Source organism: Salmo salar, chromosome ssa16 (assembly GCF_905237065.1).
Source record: "Salmo salar chromosome ssa16, Ssal_v3.1, whole genome shotgun sequence".
Taxonomy (NCBI): domain Eukaryota; kingdom Metazoa; phylum Chordata; class Actinopteri; order Salmoniformes; family Salmonidae; genus Salmo; species Salmo salar.
Genome location: NC_059457.1, coordinates 55,918,555 through 55,938,482, shown reverse-complemented (window position 1 = coordinate 55,938,482; position 19,928 = coordinate 55,918,555). Strand labels below are relative to the sequence as shown.

Here is a 19,928-nt window from a genome sequence, read left to right as displayed (position 1 = left end):
AATGTTTTAGATCTATTTTACCTTGTAAACTCTGGAGACAAATGTGAAACCCGGTCATATAGCAGCAAACTAAAGCATATCAACATATCACCTTTTCCACAGTGAAGTCTATGAAACGCTGTGCCTTACAACTTGAGATGAAAATGTGGAGACCCAAGCTATAGGCTTCTGCAGCCAATGCGCCAAACGACGGTACAGTGCTAACAGTTGGCAAGCAAATGGGAGGGTTTTCAACAGTTAGAATAAAATCTACTCAACGCGCAAAGGAAACTAGGCCTGCAAAGCCCATTACACACCTCCGTAAGGTAAGTCTGAATATCAACTACTGAGAAGTGCGTAGGTAAGATGTAGATGAAAATAAGATTAGGTCATGATGTTGCCAGATTGGTGTGATATCGCTCTGGTTAAAGAGGGGGGCAGGGTAGCCTAGTGGTTAGAGTGTTGGACTTGCAACCGAAAGGTTGCAAGATCGAATCCCTGAGCTGACAAGGTACAAAATCTGTAGTTCTGCCCCCTGAACAAGGCAGTTAACGCACTGTTCCTAGGCGGTCATTGTAAAATAAGAATTTGTTCTTAACAGACTTGCCGAGTAAAAAAAAAAATCCTAAGTCTGAATCGGGCCCATAGTGAACTACTTTGTACCAGAACTCTGTGGGCCCAAAGTAGTGCACTATAAAGGGAATAGGGGTGTCATTTAAGATGAACCAGTCTTTGAAATAAAATGAGACAGACCACATGAATAAGAAAATGAAAAGCCCGTTTAATTTCTATGAATTTCAGTTGACAGAATGAATACCCTTTAATTTAACATGCAGTGATCTTGAAGACAAAATCAGACAGATTTTAGATGTGAAAATAATATTAGGCCGTGATATTGCTCTGGTAAAAGGGCTCAGCATGAACAAGCAGCACGTCACGCCTTGGACCAGAGCTTGGCCGTAATGTTGCCAGGGTTGGCAGTTATTCTGATTTTTCACAGTGATTATTAGTGTTCTAGTATAAAGTCGTATTTTCTCGTTCTCAAAACAGCGTGTGTTTGGCAACCTGGGTTTTGTTCTGACAGAACCATCGAAGTAAAAAACAAGGAATAATAATAATGACAATCTTGTTAGATATTTCTTCCCCAGATATTTGTGAGATTGGAATTGATAGTTGTGGATAGTGAACATCCAAAAGGAGGACGATGGTGGAAGACACAACACAAATCTTGTATATAGCAAGTCCATTCAGGGTATGTAGTGTACCGTCGCAGGCCTGTAATAGGCATCCAGGCTGGTCCACACCACACTGACTTGGAACAGATGCTGAGGATCATGGGATGGGACGACAATATCGTCAGCTACGCCGCTTCATTGCCATGTCTCCCAAGGTAAAGGGAAATGAATGAATGTTCAGTAGGTCCTTCAGTGGAGATCAGGACAGACGAGACAAGAGACAAACAGCACAAGTCATTATCCACAACAAGTCCACAGCAGATTAGATCCGCTTAGGCCTTAGCGACTGACCGTTCGATCCCTCGAGAAGCCTACCATGAGTTTACCACACCATGACAGAAAGAAACAGCATCTCTATAGTACGCAGACAAAGCTCTATCCAAGTCCCGAAATTGCACCCTATTCCCTATATAGTGCACCACTTTAGACCAGAGGTCTATGTAGGGACTAGGGTGCAATTTGAGACCCTCTGTCCATTTTGGTACCCTACCACTGTACTGTACATTAAAGCTTAATCTGGTGTGTTGTCAAACCTCTCACTGAAAACAGATCTACAACCACAAATGTACATCTCTAATTCTCTAAGATACAAAACAAAACAACTGTAGAAACAACATATTAGCATGGTGTGTCTTCAAAAACAGGTCCTCAGGGTGTACTCGTTAGGAAAATGGCGGCAACGTCCTTGTGGGTCTTCTTTCATAGGTCTTATTCTGGAAGCTTGTGATGCATGCTGGGAAAATATGACAACCTCAGAAAGAGAATCCTTGGTACTTGGCTGAGAGAACAGCTTGAAGCCTCCAGAAATACCAATTATTTCCACTTCGACTACACAACGGAAATGTGATTCAACAGACATACAGAAAAAAAAATCTATACTTTACAAAACATTGTCATGACGATGAAAGTCTGTTCTTTCTTTTTAATAAGGCACAAGGTTTGTAAATGTATTTCTCATGGTGATTAGTGCTGTTCAGTAACTCCTGGGCCTGCTGGTCCTTTCAGACTGGTCCGTACACAAGCCTGGGGGGTGGATTTTACACGTACGCCCCCAACGCCGCATGAAACTCCGTCAGACACTGGACCAACTGCTGGAACTTAGGCCTCTCCTCTGGATCCAGGGCCCAGCAACACGCCATCACTGCAAACCTACAGAGAGAACGAGAGAGAGAGAGAAACAGAGAATTAGCTAGGTCAGCAGGTGCACTCACACGAGACATTTAGACTAGCTCATTGCACAGCGTAATGTTGAATCAAAACATTTACGTCACTTAGCAGACGCTCTTATCCAGAGCGACTTAACCCAGAAGGACTTCAAAATGTGATCTAAAGAGCACAACATGCACAAAAAAAATTATACAAAAACTGCTGATCACATTTCAATATTTGTGAATTTAAGGCTCACAATCCCAAGGACACTCACTACCACAGGTCATCAGAGAAACCATGAATAAGAAAACACAATACACCATATTATCATTGGTGCAGCACCACGGGTCACCATACTACCATTGGTGCAGCACCACGGGTCACCATACTCCCATTGGTGCAGCACCACGGGTCACCATACTCCCATTGGTGCAGCACCACGGGTCACCATACTCCCATTGGTGCAGCACCACGGGTCACCATACTCCCATTGGTGCAGCACCACGGGTCACCATACTCCCATTGGTGCAGCACCACGGGTCACCATACTCCCATTGGTGCAGCACCACGGGTCACCATACTATCATTGGTGCAGCACCACGGGTCACCATACTACCATTGGTGCAGCACCACGGGTCACCATACTACCATTGGTGCAGCACCACGGGTCACCATACTCCCATTGGTGCAGCACCACGGGTCACCATACTACCATTGGTGCAGCACCACGGGTCACCATACTCCCATTGGTGCAGCACCACGGGTCACCATACTCCCATTGGTGCAGCACCACGGGTCACCATACTACCATTGGTGCAGCACCACGGGTCACCATACTACCATTGGTGCAGCACCACGGGTCACCATACTACCATTGGTGCAGCACCACGGGTCGAACGTAGTGCACTAGTAGAGAATAGGATGTAATTTGGATCACAGCCTCAGAGCCCTGACCCTTGTGGTTCCTTCTATGCGTTCCAAATGGCCCCCTATGCCCTATAGTGCATTACGTTTGACACTACGTAGTGCACTTCATAGGATATAGGGTGGGATTTGGAACGGGAACCACATGGGTCAGGATGAGACTCAGTAACGAATGATGTCGATAGATGGATGACTGGCTGCTGCTGGACGTTTCTAGCATAATCCATGCAAATAGAGACCGTGTGTGTGAGAGTTACAGGACCCGTCGACCCCCCCGGAGGGTTCTACAGTCGACCCGTCGGGCCCCCCGGAGGGTTCTACAGTCGACCCGTCGGGCCCCCGGAGGGTTCTACAGTCGACCCGTCGGGCCCTCCGGAGGGTTCTACAGTCGACCCGTCGGGCCCTCCGGAGGGTTCTACAGTCGACCCGTCGGGCCCCCCGGAGGGTTCTACAGTCGACCCGTCGGGCCCTCCGGAGGGTTCTACAGTCGACCCGTCGGGCCCTCCGGAGGGTTCTACAGTCGACCCGTCGGGCCCTCCGGAGGGTTCTACAGTCGACCCGTCGGGCCCTCTGGAGGGTTCTACAGTCGACCCGTCGGGCGACCCGTCGGGCCCTCCGGAGGGTTCTACAGTCGACCCGTCGGGCCCTCCGGAGGGTTCTACAGTCGACCCGTCGGGCCCCCGGAGGGTTCTACAGTCGACCCGTCGGGCCCTCCGGAGGGTTCTACAGTCGACCCGTCGGGCCCCCGGAGGGTTCTACAGTCGACCCGTCGGGCCCTCCGGAGGGTTCTACAGTCGACCCGTCGGGCCCTCCGGAGGGTTCTACAGTCGACCCGTCGGGCCCTCCGGAGGGTTCTACAGTCGACCCGTCGGGCCCTCCGGAGGGTTCTACAGTCGACCCGTCGGGCCCTCCGGAGGGTTCTACAGTCGACCCGTCGGGCCCTCTGGAGGGTTCTACAGTCGACCCGTCGGGCCCTCCGGAGGGTTCCCACAGTCGACCGTGATGAAGTGATGAAACTGAATCAATTAAAAGACAAAAACAGCTTAACAGCCCTAATCAGATTGGACATGAGAACCAGGTGTGTGTTTCAGTTAAAATTGGGACAGTTGATTGGCCCCAGCTTTTTTACTTTTTTTTTTTTTTTTACTTACAGTTCATCGGGACAGTTGATTGGCTGTGCTATTCTGTATCCATCCTTCAGATAGGCTGCCATCTCGAAGGGGTCGATATCGACGTAGGGAGTCTGTCCCAAGGTCATCAACTCCCACAGGGTCACACCAAACGCCCACTGAGGAACAGGGACAAGGTCAGAGGTTAGACTACAAGGTCAGAGGTTAGACTACAAGGTCAGAGGTTAGACTACAAGGTCAGAGGTTATAGGTCAGACCACAGAGCAGAACGGACTATAGAAATACAATTACTAGAATGTCTCTGAGGGGTTTTTCTCATTCTAGTAATTCTATTAAATTTGGGATGGACAGGATGACACATACAGTAAAAGTCATATGTATTGTGTACCATCTCTACTGACCATTGTTTCTGTGCAACATTAGCTACACATGTAGGCAGACGAACACAAACTAGGACTCAGAGACAGCTGGACAAAACACACAGTAATCTGCATTACATATGATTTTAAAATCAGGTGGTATTGTGGTTCATTAGGGTCAAGGTCTCTCGGTGTGAGATCAATGTCAAGGTAAGTTATGTTCTGCACAGCACCAACGGCTGAACAAAGCAAGGAAATATAGCGGGAAAAATGTATACCAAGTTCAGAAAACATTGTTGTTAGAAGTTTTGATAAGGACCCTGCAGTGCTGGAGAACAGGAAGACATCAGGACCATGGTAGCTACTGGCTACAACTCTCAACATACTGAATCAATCTAACTTGAGCTTTTAATCCACGTCCTAGTTCCAAACAACAGAACCCTGAGAAGACTAGTCCAGTAGAATATAAATATGAACGTCGATCATATAAACATAATTACGGTTTTGGAAACAAATCAGCGATTCATTCATCAGTCATCTTCAGAAGATTGGCCAGTGTTCTACAAAAGGCCATATAACAATGGGAGTTGAACCAGAAGATCATTTGAGGGGGGGCGGTAGACAGACTTGAGACACGCGCTCTGTGAAAAATCACCCTTTGACATCAATGAAAGATTTAGGAGAAAGTGTGAGTTGTGTCCTTTTAATCTTCACTGTGTGACTCAGAAGGAAACGGTGCCGACTACCACCACTTGAGAGTCATCGTGACGTGACTACGTGTGTGTGTGTGTGTGTGTGTGTGTGTGTGTATGACTCTGGTTCATTAACAGTATTAACAGTGTGTCGTAACCTATGACCCAGCGAGCTTTAGAGGAAGTCCTGACAGGGAGTGGATGATTTAAAGAGAGGGAGGGGATGATTTAACCCCAGAGAGAGGGATGATTTAACCCCAGAGAGAGGGGATGATTTAACCCCAGAGGGAGGGGATGATTTAACCCCAGAGAGAGGGGATGATTTAACCCCAGAGGGAGGGGATGATTTAACCCCAGAGGGAGGGGATGATTTAACCCCAGAGGGAGGGGATGATTTAACCCCAGAGAGAGGGGATGATTTAACCCCAGAGAGAGGGGATGATTTAACCCCAGAGGGAGGGGATGATTTAACCCCAGAGGGAGGGGATGATTTAACTCCAGAGGGAGGGGATGATTTAACCCCAGAGGGAGGGGATGATTTAACCCCAGAGGGAGGGGATGATTTAACCCCAGAGGGAGGGGATGATTTAACCCCAGAGGGAGGGGATGATTTAACCCCAGAGAGAGGGGATGATTTAACCCAAGAGGGAGGGGATGATTTAACCCCAGAGAGAGGGGATGATTTAACCCCAGAGAGAGGGGATGATTTAACCCCAGAGAGAGGGGATGATTTAACCCCAGAGAGAGGGGATGATTTAACCCCAGAGAGAGGGGATGATTTAACCCAAGAGGGAGGGGATGATTTAACCCCAGAGAGAGGGGATGATTTAACCCCAGAGAGAGGGGATGATTTAACCCCAGAGGGAGGGGATGATTTAACCCCAGAGAGAGGGGATGATTTAACCCCAGAGGGAGGGGATGATTTAACCCCAGAGAGAGAGGATGATTTAACCCCAGAGAGAGGGGATGATTTAACCCCAGAGGGAGGGGTGCGAAGGGAGGGAGGGAGGGGTGCGGAGGGAGGGAGGGGTGCAGAGGGAGAGCACCAGAGCCACAGTAGGAATGAGGAGGTGAGGTATGAGGGAAATCTGGCTCATTCTATAAAAGTAGAATCCCATGAAACCTGAGCTAGCTTCCTGACTGTCTACAGTAGCTGTGTGTGTGTGTGTGTGTGTGTGTGTGTGTGTGTGTGTGTGTGTGTGTGTGTGTGTGTGTGTGTGTGTGTGTGCGTGCGTGCTCTCACCACATCACTAGCAGTAGAGAAGTCATTGTTGAGCAGGCTCTCCAGGGCCATCCAGCGGACCGGCCTGTTCTCGTTGTCTCCCAGACAGTGGTAGTCCATGGGGAACAGGTCTCTGGACAGGGCGTTGTCACAGATCTTCACCTGCATGCTGTTGTCAATACTACCAGGGAGGAGGGGAGAACAAGGTTAACCTTCTTCAATAGACTTTTTGTACGACACGCAGCGAATACAACGGGTTGTAGACTTTACTGTGAAATGCTTGCTTCGAGACCTTCCCTGCGATGCAGAGAAAAAAATTATTCTATAGTAACAGGACGAATAAAATTCACAAGAATGGAATTAAATACAGGAAGTACCAGATCACTGTGGAGCTGTATACAGGAAGTACCAGATCAATGTGGAGCTATATACAGGAAGTACCAGATCAATGTGGAGCTATATACAGGAAGTACCAGATCAATGTGGAGCTATATACAGGAAGTACCAGATCACTGTGGAGCTATATACAGGAAGTACCAGATCACTGTGGAGCTATATACAGGAAGTACCAGATCACTGTGGAGCTATATACAGGAAGTACCAGATCAATGTGGAGCTATATACAAGAAGTACCAGATCACTGTGGAGCTATATACAGGAAGTACCAGATCAATGTGGAGCTATATACAGGAAGTACCAGATCAATGTGGAGCTATATACAGGAAGTACCAGATCACTGTGGAGCTATATACAGGAAGTACCAGATCACTGTGGAGCTATATACAGGAAGTACCAGATCACTGTGGAGCTATATACAGGAAGTACCAGATCACTGTGGAGCTATATACAGGAAGTACCAGATCACTGTGGAGCTATATACAGGAAGTACCAGATCAATGTGGAGCTATATACAGGAAGTACCAGATCACTGTGGAGCTATATACAGGAAGTACCAGATCAATGTGGAGCTATATACAGGAAGTACCAGATCAATGTGGAGCTATATACAGGAAGTACCAGATCACTGTGGAGCTATATACAGGAAGTACCAGATCACTGTGGAGCTATATACAGGGAGTACCAGATCAATGTGGAGCTATATACAGGGAGTACAAGATCAATGTGGAGCTATATACAGGAAGTACCAGTACCAGATCAATGTGGAACTATATACAGGAAGTACCAGATCAATGTGGAGCTATATACAGGAAGTACCAGATCACTGTGGAGCTATATACAGGAAGTACCAGATCAATGTGGAGCTATATACAGGAAGTACCAGATCAATGTGGAGCTATATACAGGAAGTACCAGATCACTGTGGAGCTATATACAGGGAGTACCAGATCAATGTGGAGCTATATACAGGGAGTACCAGATCAATGTGGAGCTATATACAGGAAGTACCAGTACCAGATCAATGTGGAACTATATACAGGAAGTACTAGATCAATGTGGAGCTATATACAGGGAGTACCAGATCAATGTGGAGCTATATACAGGAAGTACCAGATCAATGTGGAGCTATATACAGGGAGTACCAGATCAATGTGGAGCTATATACAGGAAGTACCAGATCAATGTGGAGCTATATACAGGAAGTACCAGATCAATGTGGAGCTATATACAGGGAGTACCAGATCAATGTGGAGCTATATACAGGAAGTACCAGTACCAGATCAATGTGGAGCTATATACAGGAAGTACCAGATCAATGTGGAGCTATATACAGGGAGTACCAGTACCAGATCAATGTGGAGCTATATACAGGAAGTACCAGATCAATGTACAGCTATATACAGGAAGTACCAGATCAATGTGGAGCTATATACAGGAAGTACCAGATCAATGTGGAGCTATATACAGGAAGTACCAGATCAATGTGGAGCTATATACAGGAAGTACCAGATCAATGTGGAGCTATATACAGGAAGTACCAGTACCAGATCAATGTGGAGCTATATACAGGAAGTACCAGATCAATGTGGAGCTATATACAGGAAGTACCAGATCAATGTGGAGCTATATACAGGAAGTACCAGATCAATGTGGTGCTATATACAGGAAGTACCAGATCAATGTGGTGCTATATACAGGAAGTACCAGATCAATGTGGAGCTATATACAGGAAGTACCAGTACCAGATCAATGTGGAGCTATATACAGGAAGTACCAGTACCAGATCAATGTGGAGCTATATACAGGGAGTACCAATACCAGATCAATGTGGAGCTACATACAGGGAGTACCAGATCAATGTGGAGCTATATACAGGAAGTACCAGATCAATGTGGAGCTATATACAGGAAGTACCAGATCAATGTGGAGCTATATACAGGAAGTACCAGATCAATGTGGAGCTATATACAGGAAGTACCAGATCAATGTGGAGCTACATACAGGAAGTACCAGATCAATGTGGAGCTATATACAGGAAGTACCAGATCAATGTGGAGCTATATACAGGAAGTACCAGATCAATGTGGAGCTATATACAGGAAGTACCAGATCAATGTGGAGCTATATACAGGGAGTACCAGATCAATGTGGAGCTATATACAGGAAGTACCAGATCAATGTGGAGCTATATACAGGAAGTACCAGTACCAGATCAATGTGGAGCTATATACAGGGAGTACCAGTACCAGATCAATGTGGAGCTATATACAGGAAGTACCAGATCAATGTGGAGCTATATACAGGGAGTACCAATACCAGATCAATGTGGAGCTATATACAGGGAGTACCAGATCAATGTGGAGCTATATACAGGAAGTACCAGATCAATGTGGAGCTATATACAGGAAGTACCAGATCAATGTGGAGCTATATACAGGACGTACCAGATCAATGTGGAGCTATATACAGGGAGTACCAGATCAATGTGGAGCTATATACAGGAAGTACCAGATCAATGTGGAGCTATATACAGGAAGTACCAGTACCAGATCAATGTGGAGCTATATACAGGGAGTACCAGTACCAGATCAATGTGGAGCTATATACAGGAAGTACCAGATCAATGTGGAGCTATATACAGGGAGTACCAGATCAATGTGGAGCTATATACAGGAAGTACCAGATCAATGTGGAGCTATATACAGGAAGTACCAGATCAATGTGGAGCTATATACAGGGAGTACCAGATCAATGTGGAGCTATATACAGGAAGTACCAGATCAATGTGCAGGGGTACTAGGTATTTGAGGTAGATACAGTGCATTCGAAAAGTATTCAGACCCCTTTACTTTTTCCCCATTTTGTTATGTTACAGCCTAAAAATTATTCAATTGTTTTCCCCCCCTCATCAATCCACACACAATAACCCATAACGGCAAAGCAAAAACAGGTTTTTAGAATTTTTACGCGAATGTGTAAAAATACAAACTGAAATATTACATTTACATAAGTATTCAGACCCTTTACTCTGTACTTTGTTGAAGCACCTTTGGCAGCGATTACAGGCTTGAGTCTTCTTTGACTTTCAAGAATTTTAAAGTTTCTTCAAGTGCAGTCGCAAAAACATCAAGTGCTATGATAAAACTGGCTCTCATGAGGACCGCCACAGGAAGACCCAGAGTTACCTCTGCTGCAGAGGATAAGTTCATTAGAGTTAGCAGCCTCAGAAATTACAGCCCAGATAAAAGCTTCACAGAGTTCAAGTATCAGACACATCTCAACATCAACTGTTCAGAGGAGACTGTGTGAATCAGGCCTTCATGGTCGAATTGCTGCAAAGAAACCACTACTAAAGGACACCAATAATAAGAAGAGACTTGCTTGGACCAAGAAACACGAGCAATGGACATTAGACCGGTGGAAATTTGTCCTTTGTTCTGATGAGTCCAAATTTGAGATGTTTGGTTCCAACCGCCGTGTCTTTGTGAGACACAGAGTAGGTGAACGGATGGTCTCTGCATGTGTGGTTCCCACCGTGAAGCATGGAGGAGGAGGTGGTAATGGTGCTTTGATGGTGACACCGTCAGTGATTTATTTAGAATTCAAGGCACACTTAACCAGCATGGCTACCACAGTGTTCTGCAGTGATACGCCATCCCATCTGGTTTGGGCTTAGGTTTGGGCTTACTATCATTTGTTTTTCAACAGGACAATGACCCAACACACCTCCAGGCTGTGTACTGGCTATTTTACCAAGAAGGGGAGTGATGGAGTGCAGCATCAGATGACCTGACCTCCACAATCACCCGACCTCAACCCAATTGAGTTGGACCGCAGTGTGAAGGAAAAGCAGCCAAAAAGTGCTCAGCATATGTGGGAACTCCTCCAAGACTGTTGGAAAAGCATTCCAGGTGTAGCTAGTTGAGAGAATGCCAAGAGTGTGCAAAGCTGTCATCAGGGCAAAAGGTGGCTACTTTGAAGAATCTAAAATATATTTAGATTTGTTTAACACTTGTTTGGTTAGTTACTACATGATTCCATGTGTTATTTCATAGTTTCGATGTCTTCACTATTATTCTACTGTGTTGAAAATAGTACAAATAAAGAAAAACCCTTGAATGAGTAGGTGTGTCCAAACTTTTGACTGGTACTGTATAAACTGTGTGTCTCATTGATCTAGAACCAGGAAGGCAATTTTCATATTTGTATCATTCATGATGAAAGAATTTTTTTTTTAAACTAAATTAAACAAAACTTTTGGGTGCAACTCTTCGCAGAATATACAAAACCATCAACACAATAGTTGATACTCAAGACTTTCTGTAGGTTTTATAAATGGTATATTAGCTGTAACACAAGACGGACCGTCACCAGATACTCACACACAGTTCCTGGAGGCTAGGTCTTTGTGGATGACCTCTCTTCTGGCCAGGTAGCTCATCCCGCATGCTATCTGGATTGCCATGTGGACTAAGTCCTGCTGGGAGATGGCCTAGAGAGGAAAGAGGAGAGAAAATAAAACACATATATAGATTGAGAGCAGAGAGACACTGAGAGAAAGACAAATCAAATTTTATTTGTTACATACACATGGTTAGCAGATGTTAATGCGAGTGTAGCGAAATGCTTGTGCTTCTAGTTCCGACAGTGCAGTAAATATCTAACATGTAATCTAACAATTCCCACAACAACTACCTAATACACACAAATCTAAAGGGGTGAATGAGAATATGTACATGTAAGTATATGGATGAGAGAGAAAGAGAGACCGAGAGAAAGACAGAGACCGAGAGAGAGAGACCGACAGAGACCGAAAGTGGATATTCAGAGGACTAGCCTGGTAGGTGAACTTTTAAATCATTACAGATTAAACCGACCCCCTAAAGAGATTATACCACCCCTCCTACAGAGATTAAACCACCCCTCCTACAGAGATTATACCACCCCTCCTACAGAGATTATACCACCCCCCCCTACAGAGATTATACCACCCCTCCTACAGAGATTATACCACCCCTCCTACAGAGATTATACCACCCCTCCTACAGAGATTATACCACCCCTCCTACAGAGATTAAACCACCCCTCCTACAGAGATTATACCACCCCTCCTACAGAGATTATACCACCCCCCCTACAGAGATTATACCACCCCTCCTACAGAGATTAAACCACCCCCTAAAGAGATTAAACCACCCCCCCTACAGAGATTATACCACCACCCCCCTACAGAGATTATACCACCACCCCCCTACAGAGATTATACCACCCGCCCTACAGAGATTATACCACCCCTCCTACAGAGATTATACCACCACCCCTACAGAGATTAAACCACCCCTCCTACAGAGATTATACCACCCCTCCTACAGAGATTATACCACCCCCCTACAGAGATTAAACCACCACCCCTACAGAGATTATACCACCCCCCTACAGAGATTAAACCACCCCCCTACAGAGATTATACCACCCCCCTACAGAGATTATACGACCCCCCCCACAGAGATTATACCACCCCCCCACAGAGATTATACCACCCCCCCTACAGAGATTATACCACCCCCCCTACAGAGATTAAACCACCCCCCTAGAGATTAAACCACCCCCCTACAGAGATTATACCACCCCCCTAAAGAGATTATACCACCCCTCCTACAGAGATTAAACAACCCCTCCTACAGAGATTAAACCACCCCTCCTACAGAGATTATACGACCCCCCCCACAGAGATTATACCACCCCCCCACAGAGATTATACCACCCCCCTACAGAGATTATACCACCCCCCTAGAGATTAAACCACCCCCCTACAGAGATTATACCACCCCCCCTACAGAGATTATACCACCCCCCTACAGAGATTATACCACCCCCCACAGAGATTATACCACCCCCCTACAGAGATTATACCACACCCCTACAGAGATTATACCACCACCCCTACAGAGATTATACCACCCCCCTACAGAGATTATACCACCCCCCCACAGAGATTATACCACCCCCCTACAGAGATTATACCACACCCCTACAGAGATTATACCACCACCCCTACAGAGATTATACCACCCCCCACAGAGATTATACCACCCCCCTACAGAGATTAAACCACCCCTCCTACAGAGATTATACCACCCCTCCTACAGAGATTATACCACCCCTCCTACAGAGATTATACCACCCCCCTACAGAGATTATACCACCCCCCCACAGAGATTATACCACACCCCCACAGAGATTATACCACCACCCCTACAGAGATTATACCACCCCCCTACAGAGATTATACCACCCCCCTACAGAGATTATACCACCCCTCCTACAGAGATTGAACCACCCCTCCTACAGAGATTATACCACCCCTCCTACAGAGATTATACCACCCCTCCTACAGAGATTATACCACTCCTCCTACAGAGATTATACCACCCCTCCTACAGAGATTATACCACCCCTCCTACAGAGATTATACCACCCCTCCTACAGAGATTATAACACCCCTCCTACAGAGATTATACCACCCCTCCTACAGAGATTATACCACCCCTCCTACAGAGATTATACCACCCCCCTACAGAGATTATACCACCCCTCCTACAGAGATTATACCACCCCTCCTACAGAGATTATACCACCCCTCCTACAGAGATTATAACACCCCTCCTACAGAGATTAAACCACCCCTCCTACAGAGATTATACCACCCCTCCTACAGAGATTATACCACCGATCCTACAGAGATTAAACCACCCCTCCTACAGAGATTATACCACCCCTCCTACAGAGATTATACCACCCCTCCTACAGAGATTATACCACCCCTCCTACAGAGATAGGACTAGGATTTATCTAGGAGGCTTTTTGAAACACTAACATTACACAATCGAAAGATCAGCTATGAAGTTTTACAGACAGGGAAGGGGCCAATGGTCTGTTTAGGAGGTTCCCACTGAGACAAACCAGAATAACCCCTGGCTAATACAGGAAAACAGAGGCTGTGTCCCAAGTGGCACCCTATTCCCTAAATAGTGCATTGCTTCTGACCAGGGCCCATATGCTTTGGTCAAAAGTAATGCACTATGTAGGCAATAGGTTGTCAATGGGGACACAGACTGTGCAGTGAGACAGGAGGAAACAGTCTGCTTCATGTCCATCCTGTTACCTGTCTGATTAGCCCGGATGGCTTGACGTCTGAGTTGAGACGTAGCTTAGCCTAGCGGTGTGTACATTAACAGCAGATCAGGTCTAACTACTGTAGTTTAGCCTAGCGGTGTGTATATTAACAGCAGATCAGGTCTATCTACTGTAGTTTAGCCTAGCGGTGTGTACATTAACAGCAGATCAGGTCTATCTACTGTAGCTTAGCCTAGCGGATGTCTATGTACCTAAACATCTCGTGGTTCACTTAGAAAAAGAACAGACAGCTAGCAGACGACACGCTGTTAATACCCTGCAGAGAGGGGTGTGTGTGTTAATACCCTGCAGAGAGGGGTGTGTGTGTGTTAATACCCTGCAGAGAGGTGGTGTGTGTGTTAATACCCTGCAGAGAGGGGTGTGTGTGTGTGTGTGTTAATAGCCTGCAGAGGGGTGTGTGTGTGTTAATACCATGCAGAGAGGTGTGTGTGTGTGTTAATACCCCGCAGAGAGGTGTGTGTGTGTGTTAATACCCTGCAGAGAGGGGTGTGTGTGTGTTAATACCCTGCAGAGAGGGGTGTGTGTGTGTGTGTGTGTGTGTGTGTGTGTGTTAATACCTGCAGAGAGGGGTGTGTGTGTGTGTGTTAATACCCTGCAGAGGGGTGTGTGTGTGTTAATACCCTGCAGAGAGGTGTGTGTGTGTGTGTTAATACCCTGCAGAGAGGTGTGTGTGTGTGTGTTAATACCCTGCAGAGAGGGGTGTGTGTGTGTGTGTGTGTTAATACCTGCAGAGAGGGGTGTGTGTGTGTGTGTTAATACCCTGCAGAGAGGGGTGTGTGTGTGTGTGTTAATACGCTGCAGAGAGGTGTGTGTGTGTGTGTTAATACCTGCAGAGAGGGGTGTGTGTGTGTGTGTTAATACCCTGCAGAGAGGTGTGTGTGTGTGTGTTAATACCCTGCAGAGAGGTGTGTGTGTGTGTGTTAATACCCTGCAGAGAGGGGTGTGTGTGTGTGTGTGTGTGTGTGTGTGTGTTAATACCTGCAGAGAGGGGTGTGTGTGTGTGTGTTAATACCCTGCAGAGAGGGGTGTGTGTGTGTGTGTGTTAATACGCTGCAGAGAGGTGTGTGTGTGTGTTAATACCCTGCAGAGAGGTGTGTGTGTGTGTGTGTGTGTTAATACCCTGCAGAGAGGGGTGTGTGTGTGTGTGTGTGTTAATACGCTGCAGAGAGGTGTGTGTGTGTGTGTGTGTTAACCTGTTAGGGCTAGGGGGCAGTATTGACACGGCTGGATAAAAAACATACCCGATTTAATCTGGTTACCACTCCTACCCAGTAATTAGAATATGCATATACTTATTACATATGGATAGAAAACACCCTAAAGTTTCTAAAACTGTTTGAATGGTGTCTGTGAGTATAACAGAACTCAAATGGCAGGTCAAAACCTGAGAGATTCCTTTACAGGAAGTGGCCTGTCTGACCATTTCTTGAACTTCTTTTCCATCTCTATCATTTACTAAGGATCTCTGCTCTAACGTGACACTTCCCACGTCGTCCATAGGCGCTCAGAGCCCGGGAAAAAACAGAATGTCGTCATTCCAGCCCCAGGCTGAAACACATTATCGCCTTTCTCAAGTGGCCGATCAAGGGACACTGGGCTTATGCGCGTGACCCTGACCGCCCCCGCCTTTGGGATTTTTTCCTCTGTTTGCCGAAAAGGAGATTCCCTGTCGGAATATTAACGCTTTTCTACGAGAAAAATGGCATAAAAATTGATTTTAAACAGCGGTTGACATGCTTCGAAAGTACGGTAATGGAATATTTAGAATTTTATTGTCACGAATTGCGCCATGCGCGCGACACTTCTTTACTATTTCGGATAGTGTCTGGAACGCATCGAACAAAACGCCGCTATTCGGATATAACGATGGATTATTTTGGACCAAACCAACATTTGTTATTGAAGTAGCAGTCCTGGGTGTGCATTCTGACGAAGACAACAAAAGGTAATCAAACTTTTATAATAGTAAATATGATTATGGTGAGTGCTAAACTTGCCGGGTGTCTAAATAGCGAGCCCGTGATGCCTGGGCTATGTACTTAGAATATTGCAAAATGTGCTTTCACCAAAAAGCTATTTTAAAATCGGACATATCGAGTGCATAGAGGAGGTCTGTATCTATAATTCTTAAAATAATTGTTATGCTTTTTGTGAACGTTTATCGTGAGTAATTTAGTAAAATGTTAGCGAATTCCCCGGAAGTTTGCGGGGGTATGCTAGTTCTGAACGTCACATGCTAATGTAAAAAGCTGGTTTTTGATATAAATATGAACTTGATTGAACAAAACATGCATGTATTGTATAACATAATGTCCTAGGGTTGTCATCTGATGAAGATCATCAAAGGTGAGTGCTGCATTTAGCTGTCTTCTGGGTTTTGGTGACATTATATGCTGGCTTGAAAAATGGGTGTCTGATTATTTCTGGCTTGGTACTCTGCTGACATAATCTAATGTTTTGCTTTCGTTGTAAAGCCTTTTTGAAATCGGACAGTGTGGTTAGATTAACGAGAGTCTTGTCTTTAAATGGCTGTAAAATAGTCATATGTTTGAGAAATTGAAGTAATAGGATTTTTAAGGTTTTGAAAATCGCGCCATCCCACCTAGCCCATAGAGGTTAATACCCTGCAGAGAGGGGTGTGTGTGTGTGTGTGTGTTAATACCCTGCAGAGAGGGGTGTGTGTGTTAATACCCTGCAGAGAGGGGTGTGTGTGTTAATACCCTGCAGAGAGGGGTGTGTGTGTTAATACCTGCAGAGAGGGGTGTGTGTTAATACCCTGCAGAGAGGGGTGTGTGTTAATACCCTGCAGAGAGGTGTGTGTGTGTGTGTTTTAATACCCTGCAGAGAGGTGTGTGTGTGTGTTTTAATACCCTGCAGAGAGGTGTGTGTGTGTGTTTTAATACCCTGCAGAGAGGGGTGTGTGTGTGTGTGTTAATACCCTGCAGAGAGGGGTGTGTGTGTGTGTTAATACCCTGCAGAGAGGTGTGTGTGTGTGTGTTAATACCCTACAGAGAGAGGTGTGTGTGTGTTAATACCCTGCAGAGAGGTGTGTGTGTGTTAATACCCTGCAGAGAGGGGTGTGTGTGTGTGTGTTAATACCCTGCAGAGAGGGGTGTGTGTGTGTGTTAATACCCTGCAGAGAGGTGTGTGTGTGTTAATACCCTGCAGAGAGGTGTGTGTGTGTTAATACCCTGCAGAGAGGTGTGTGTGTGTGTTAATACCCTGCAGAGAGGTGTGTGTGTGTGTTAATACCCTGCAGAGAGGTGTGTGTGTGTGTGTGTTAATACCCTGCAGAGAGGTGTGTGTGTGTTAATACCCAGCAGGGAAAGACTAGCTTGTGCAGGAGCATGCCTCTTAGTGTTTATGTACACCATCAGGTCTTTGATGATCACTGTGGGCCCTGGATGCTCCGACGCACACAGCTGAAAGACATTTACAGCTGTTTAACGTGCTGTGATCTGATCTGGCAGCGTGACTCAACTCGTATGAACTGCCTGCCAACGTTAAAGCATCGTTAAACCACAAGAAGGCAGGAAGCTTCAACCTGGACATCCGTCTCTGGCTCAAACCAAAAAGCTGGGACAAAGAGGCATTTAGCCATAACGTTTGGTACTGGTTTCAGATTTTTTATTTAAAAAATGTCCTCTAGAGTTTAATTTTTTTATAAATAAAAAAAACTTTCCTGTTGAAAATCCCAAGTATAAATACAGGAAAGCACAAACACATTAAAACACAAAATAGTGCAAACTTCAAAGGATACCTAGTCAGATGTACAACTGACTGCATTCAACTGAAATGTCTCTTCCACATTTAACCCCTCTGAATCAGAGAGGGGGTGGGGAGAAGAGCATTCAAAGAGTTGATCTGATTGATGGGAACCCTGTGATGTCATGCCCCCCCCCTTGCTTGAGGAACAACAGAGAGCAACAGAGGAAAGGCCCGCTGGTGATGTCATGACATACATGGACCACCTATTGAGATGTACCTTTTTGTTAAAGGAAATCAGCTGTTAAATGAGGTGAAAAATGAGACTGGAGTGCCACTTTAAAATCAGGCTCGTCATGGTAGAGAGACTGCAATAATAGGGTTTTCCAGACACTTCAAGGTGCCTCCTGTCCTGTATATTAGTGCACTACTTTCGACCAAAGCCCCATGGGTCAAAAGTAGTGCACTATATATGAAAGAGTGTGCCACTTGGGATGTAGCCTCAGTATACCTATGATATACACAGCGTACACACTGGCTTCCTGTAAGGTATGGACACTGGCTTCCTGTAAGGTATGGACACTGGCTTCCTGTAAGGTATGGACACTGACTTCCTGTAAGGTATGGACACTGGCGTCCTGTAAGGTATGGACACTGGCTTCCTGTAAGGTATGGACACTGGCTTCCTGTAAGGTATGGACACTGACTTCCTGTAAGGTATGGACACTGGCTTCCTGTAAGGTATGGACACTGACTTCCTGTAAGGTATGGACACTGGCTTCCTGTAAGGTATGGACACTGGCTTCCTGTAAGGTATGGACACTGGCTTCCTGTAAGGTATGGACACTGACTTCCTGTAAGGTATGGACACTGACTTCCTGTAAGGTATGGACACTGACTTCCTGTAAGGTATGGACACTGGCTTCCTGTAAGGTATGGACACTGGCTTCCTGTAAGGTATGGACACTGACTTCCTGTAAGGTATGGACACTGACTTCCTGTAAGGTATGGACACTGACTTCCTGTAAGGTATGGACACTGGCTTCCTGTAAGGTATGGACACTGGCTTCCTGTAAGGTATGGACACTGGCTTCCTGTAAGGTATGGACACTGACTTCCTGTAAGGTATGGACACTGACTTCCTGTAAGGTATGGACACTGACTTCCTGTAAGGTATGGACACTGACTTCCTGTAAGGTATGGACACTGGCTTCCTGTAAGGTATGGACACTGACTTCCTGTAAGGTATGGACACTGACTTCCTGTAAGGTATGGACACTGACTTCCTGTAAGGTATGGACACTGACTTCCTGTAAGGTATGGACACTGACTTCCTGTAAGGTATGGACACTGACTTCCTGTAAGGTATGGACTGCATGACTTGTCAAAAATAAACAAACAAGTAAGCTAGGGGCCAGCCTATGGTGAGCGTATTGTAGTATACACTGAGTGTACAAAACATTAGGAACACCTTCCTAATATTGAGTTGCACCCCCCTTTTGTCCTCAGAACAGCCTCAATTCATCAGGGCATGGACTCTACAAGGTGTCGACAGCGTTCCACAGGGATGCTGGTCCATGTTGACTCCAATGCTTCCCCACAGTTGTGTCAAGTTGGCTGGATGTCCTTTGGGTGGTGGACCATTCTTGATTCACACGGAAAACAGTTGAGTGTGAAAAACCCAGCAGCGTTGCAGTTCTTGACACAAACCGGTGCGCCTGGCACCTACTACCATACCCCATTCAAAGACACTTAAATATTTTGTCTTGTCCATTCACCCTCTGAATGGCACACAGACACAATCCATGTCTCACGGCTTAAAAATCCTTCTTTAACCATGTCTCCTCCTCCTTCATCTACACTGATATGAAGTGGATTTAACAGGTGACATCAATAAGGGATCATATCTTTCACCTGGATTCACCTGGTCAGACTGT

General features: G+C 45.8%; 1 protein-coding gene across 2 annotated transcripts in view; it reads right to left on the bottom strand.

Annotated features, from left to right (window-relative positions):
* Nucleotides 1-740: 740 nt before the first annotated feature.
* The window catches only part of LOC106574121 (tyrosine-protein kinase RYK), a 265,151-nt gene continuing 245,963 nt past the window's right edge, over nt 741-19,928 (bottom strand). For both annotated transcript variants that reach the window (XM_014149734.2, XM_014149735.2), the window contains 4 exons: nt 11,472-11,581; nt 6,712-6,871; nt 4,439-4,575; nt 741-2,363 (listed from right to left, as the gene is read on the bottom strand). In XM_014149734.2, coding sequence (XP_014005209.1) covers nt 2,252-2,363; nt 4,439-4,575; nt 6,712-6,871; nt 11,472-11,581 — 519 coding nt within the window. In that variant the 3' untranslated portion in view covers nt 741-2,251. The remainder of the gene's footprint in view (nt 2,364-4,438; nt 4,576-6,711; nt 6,872-11,471; nt 11,582-19,928) is intronic.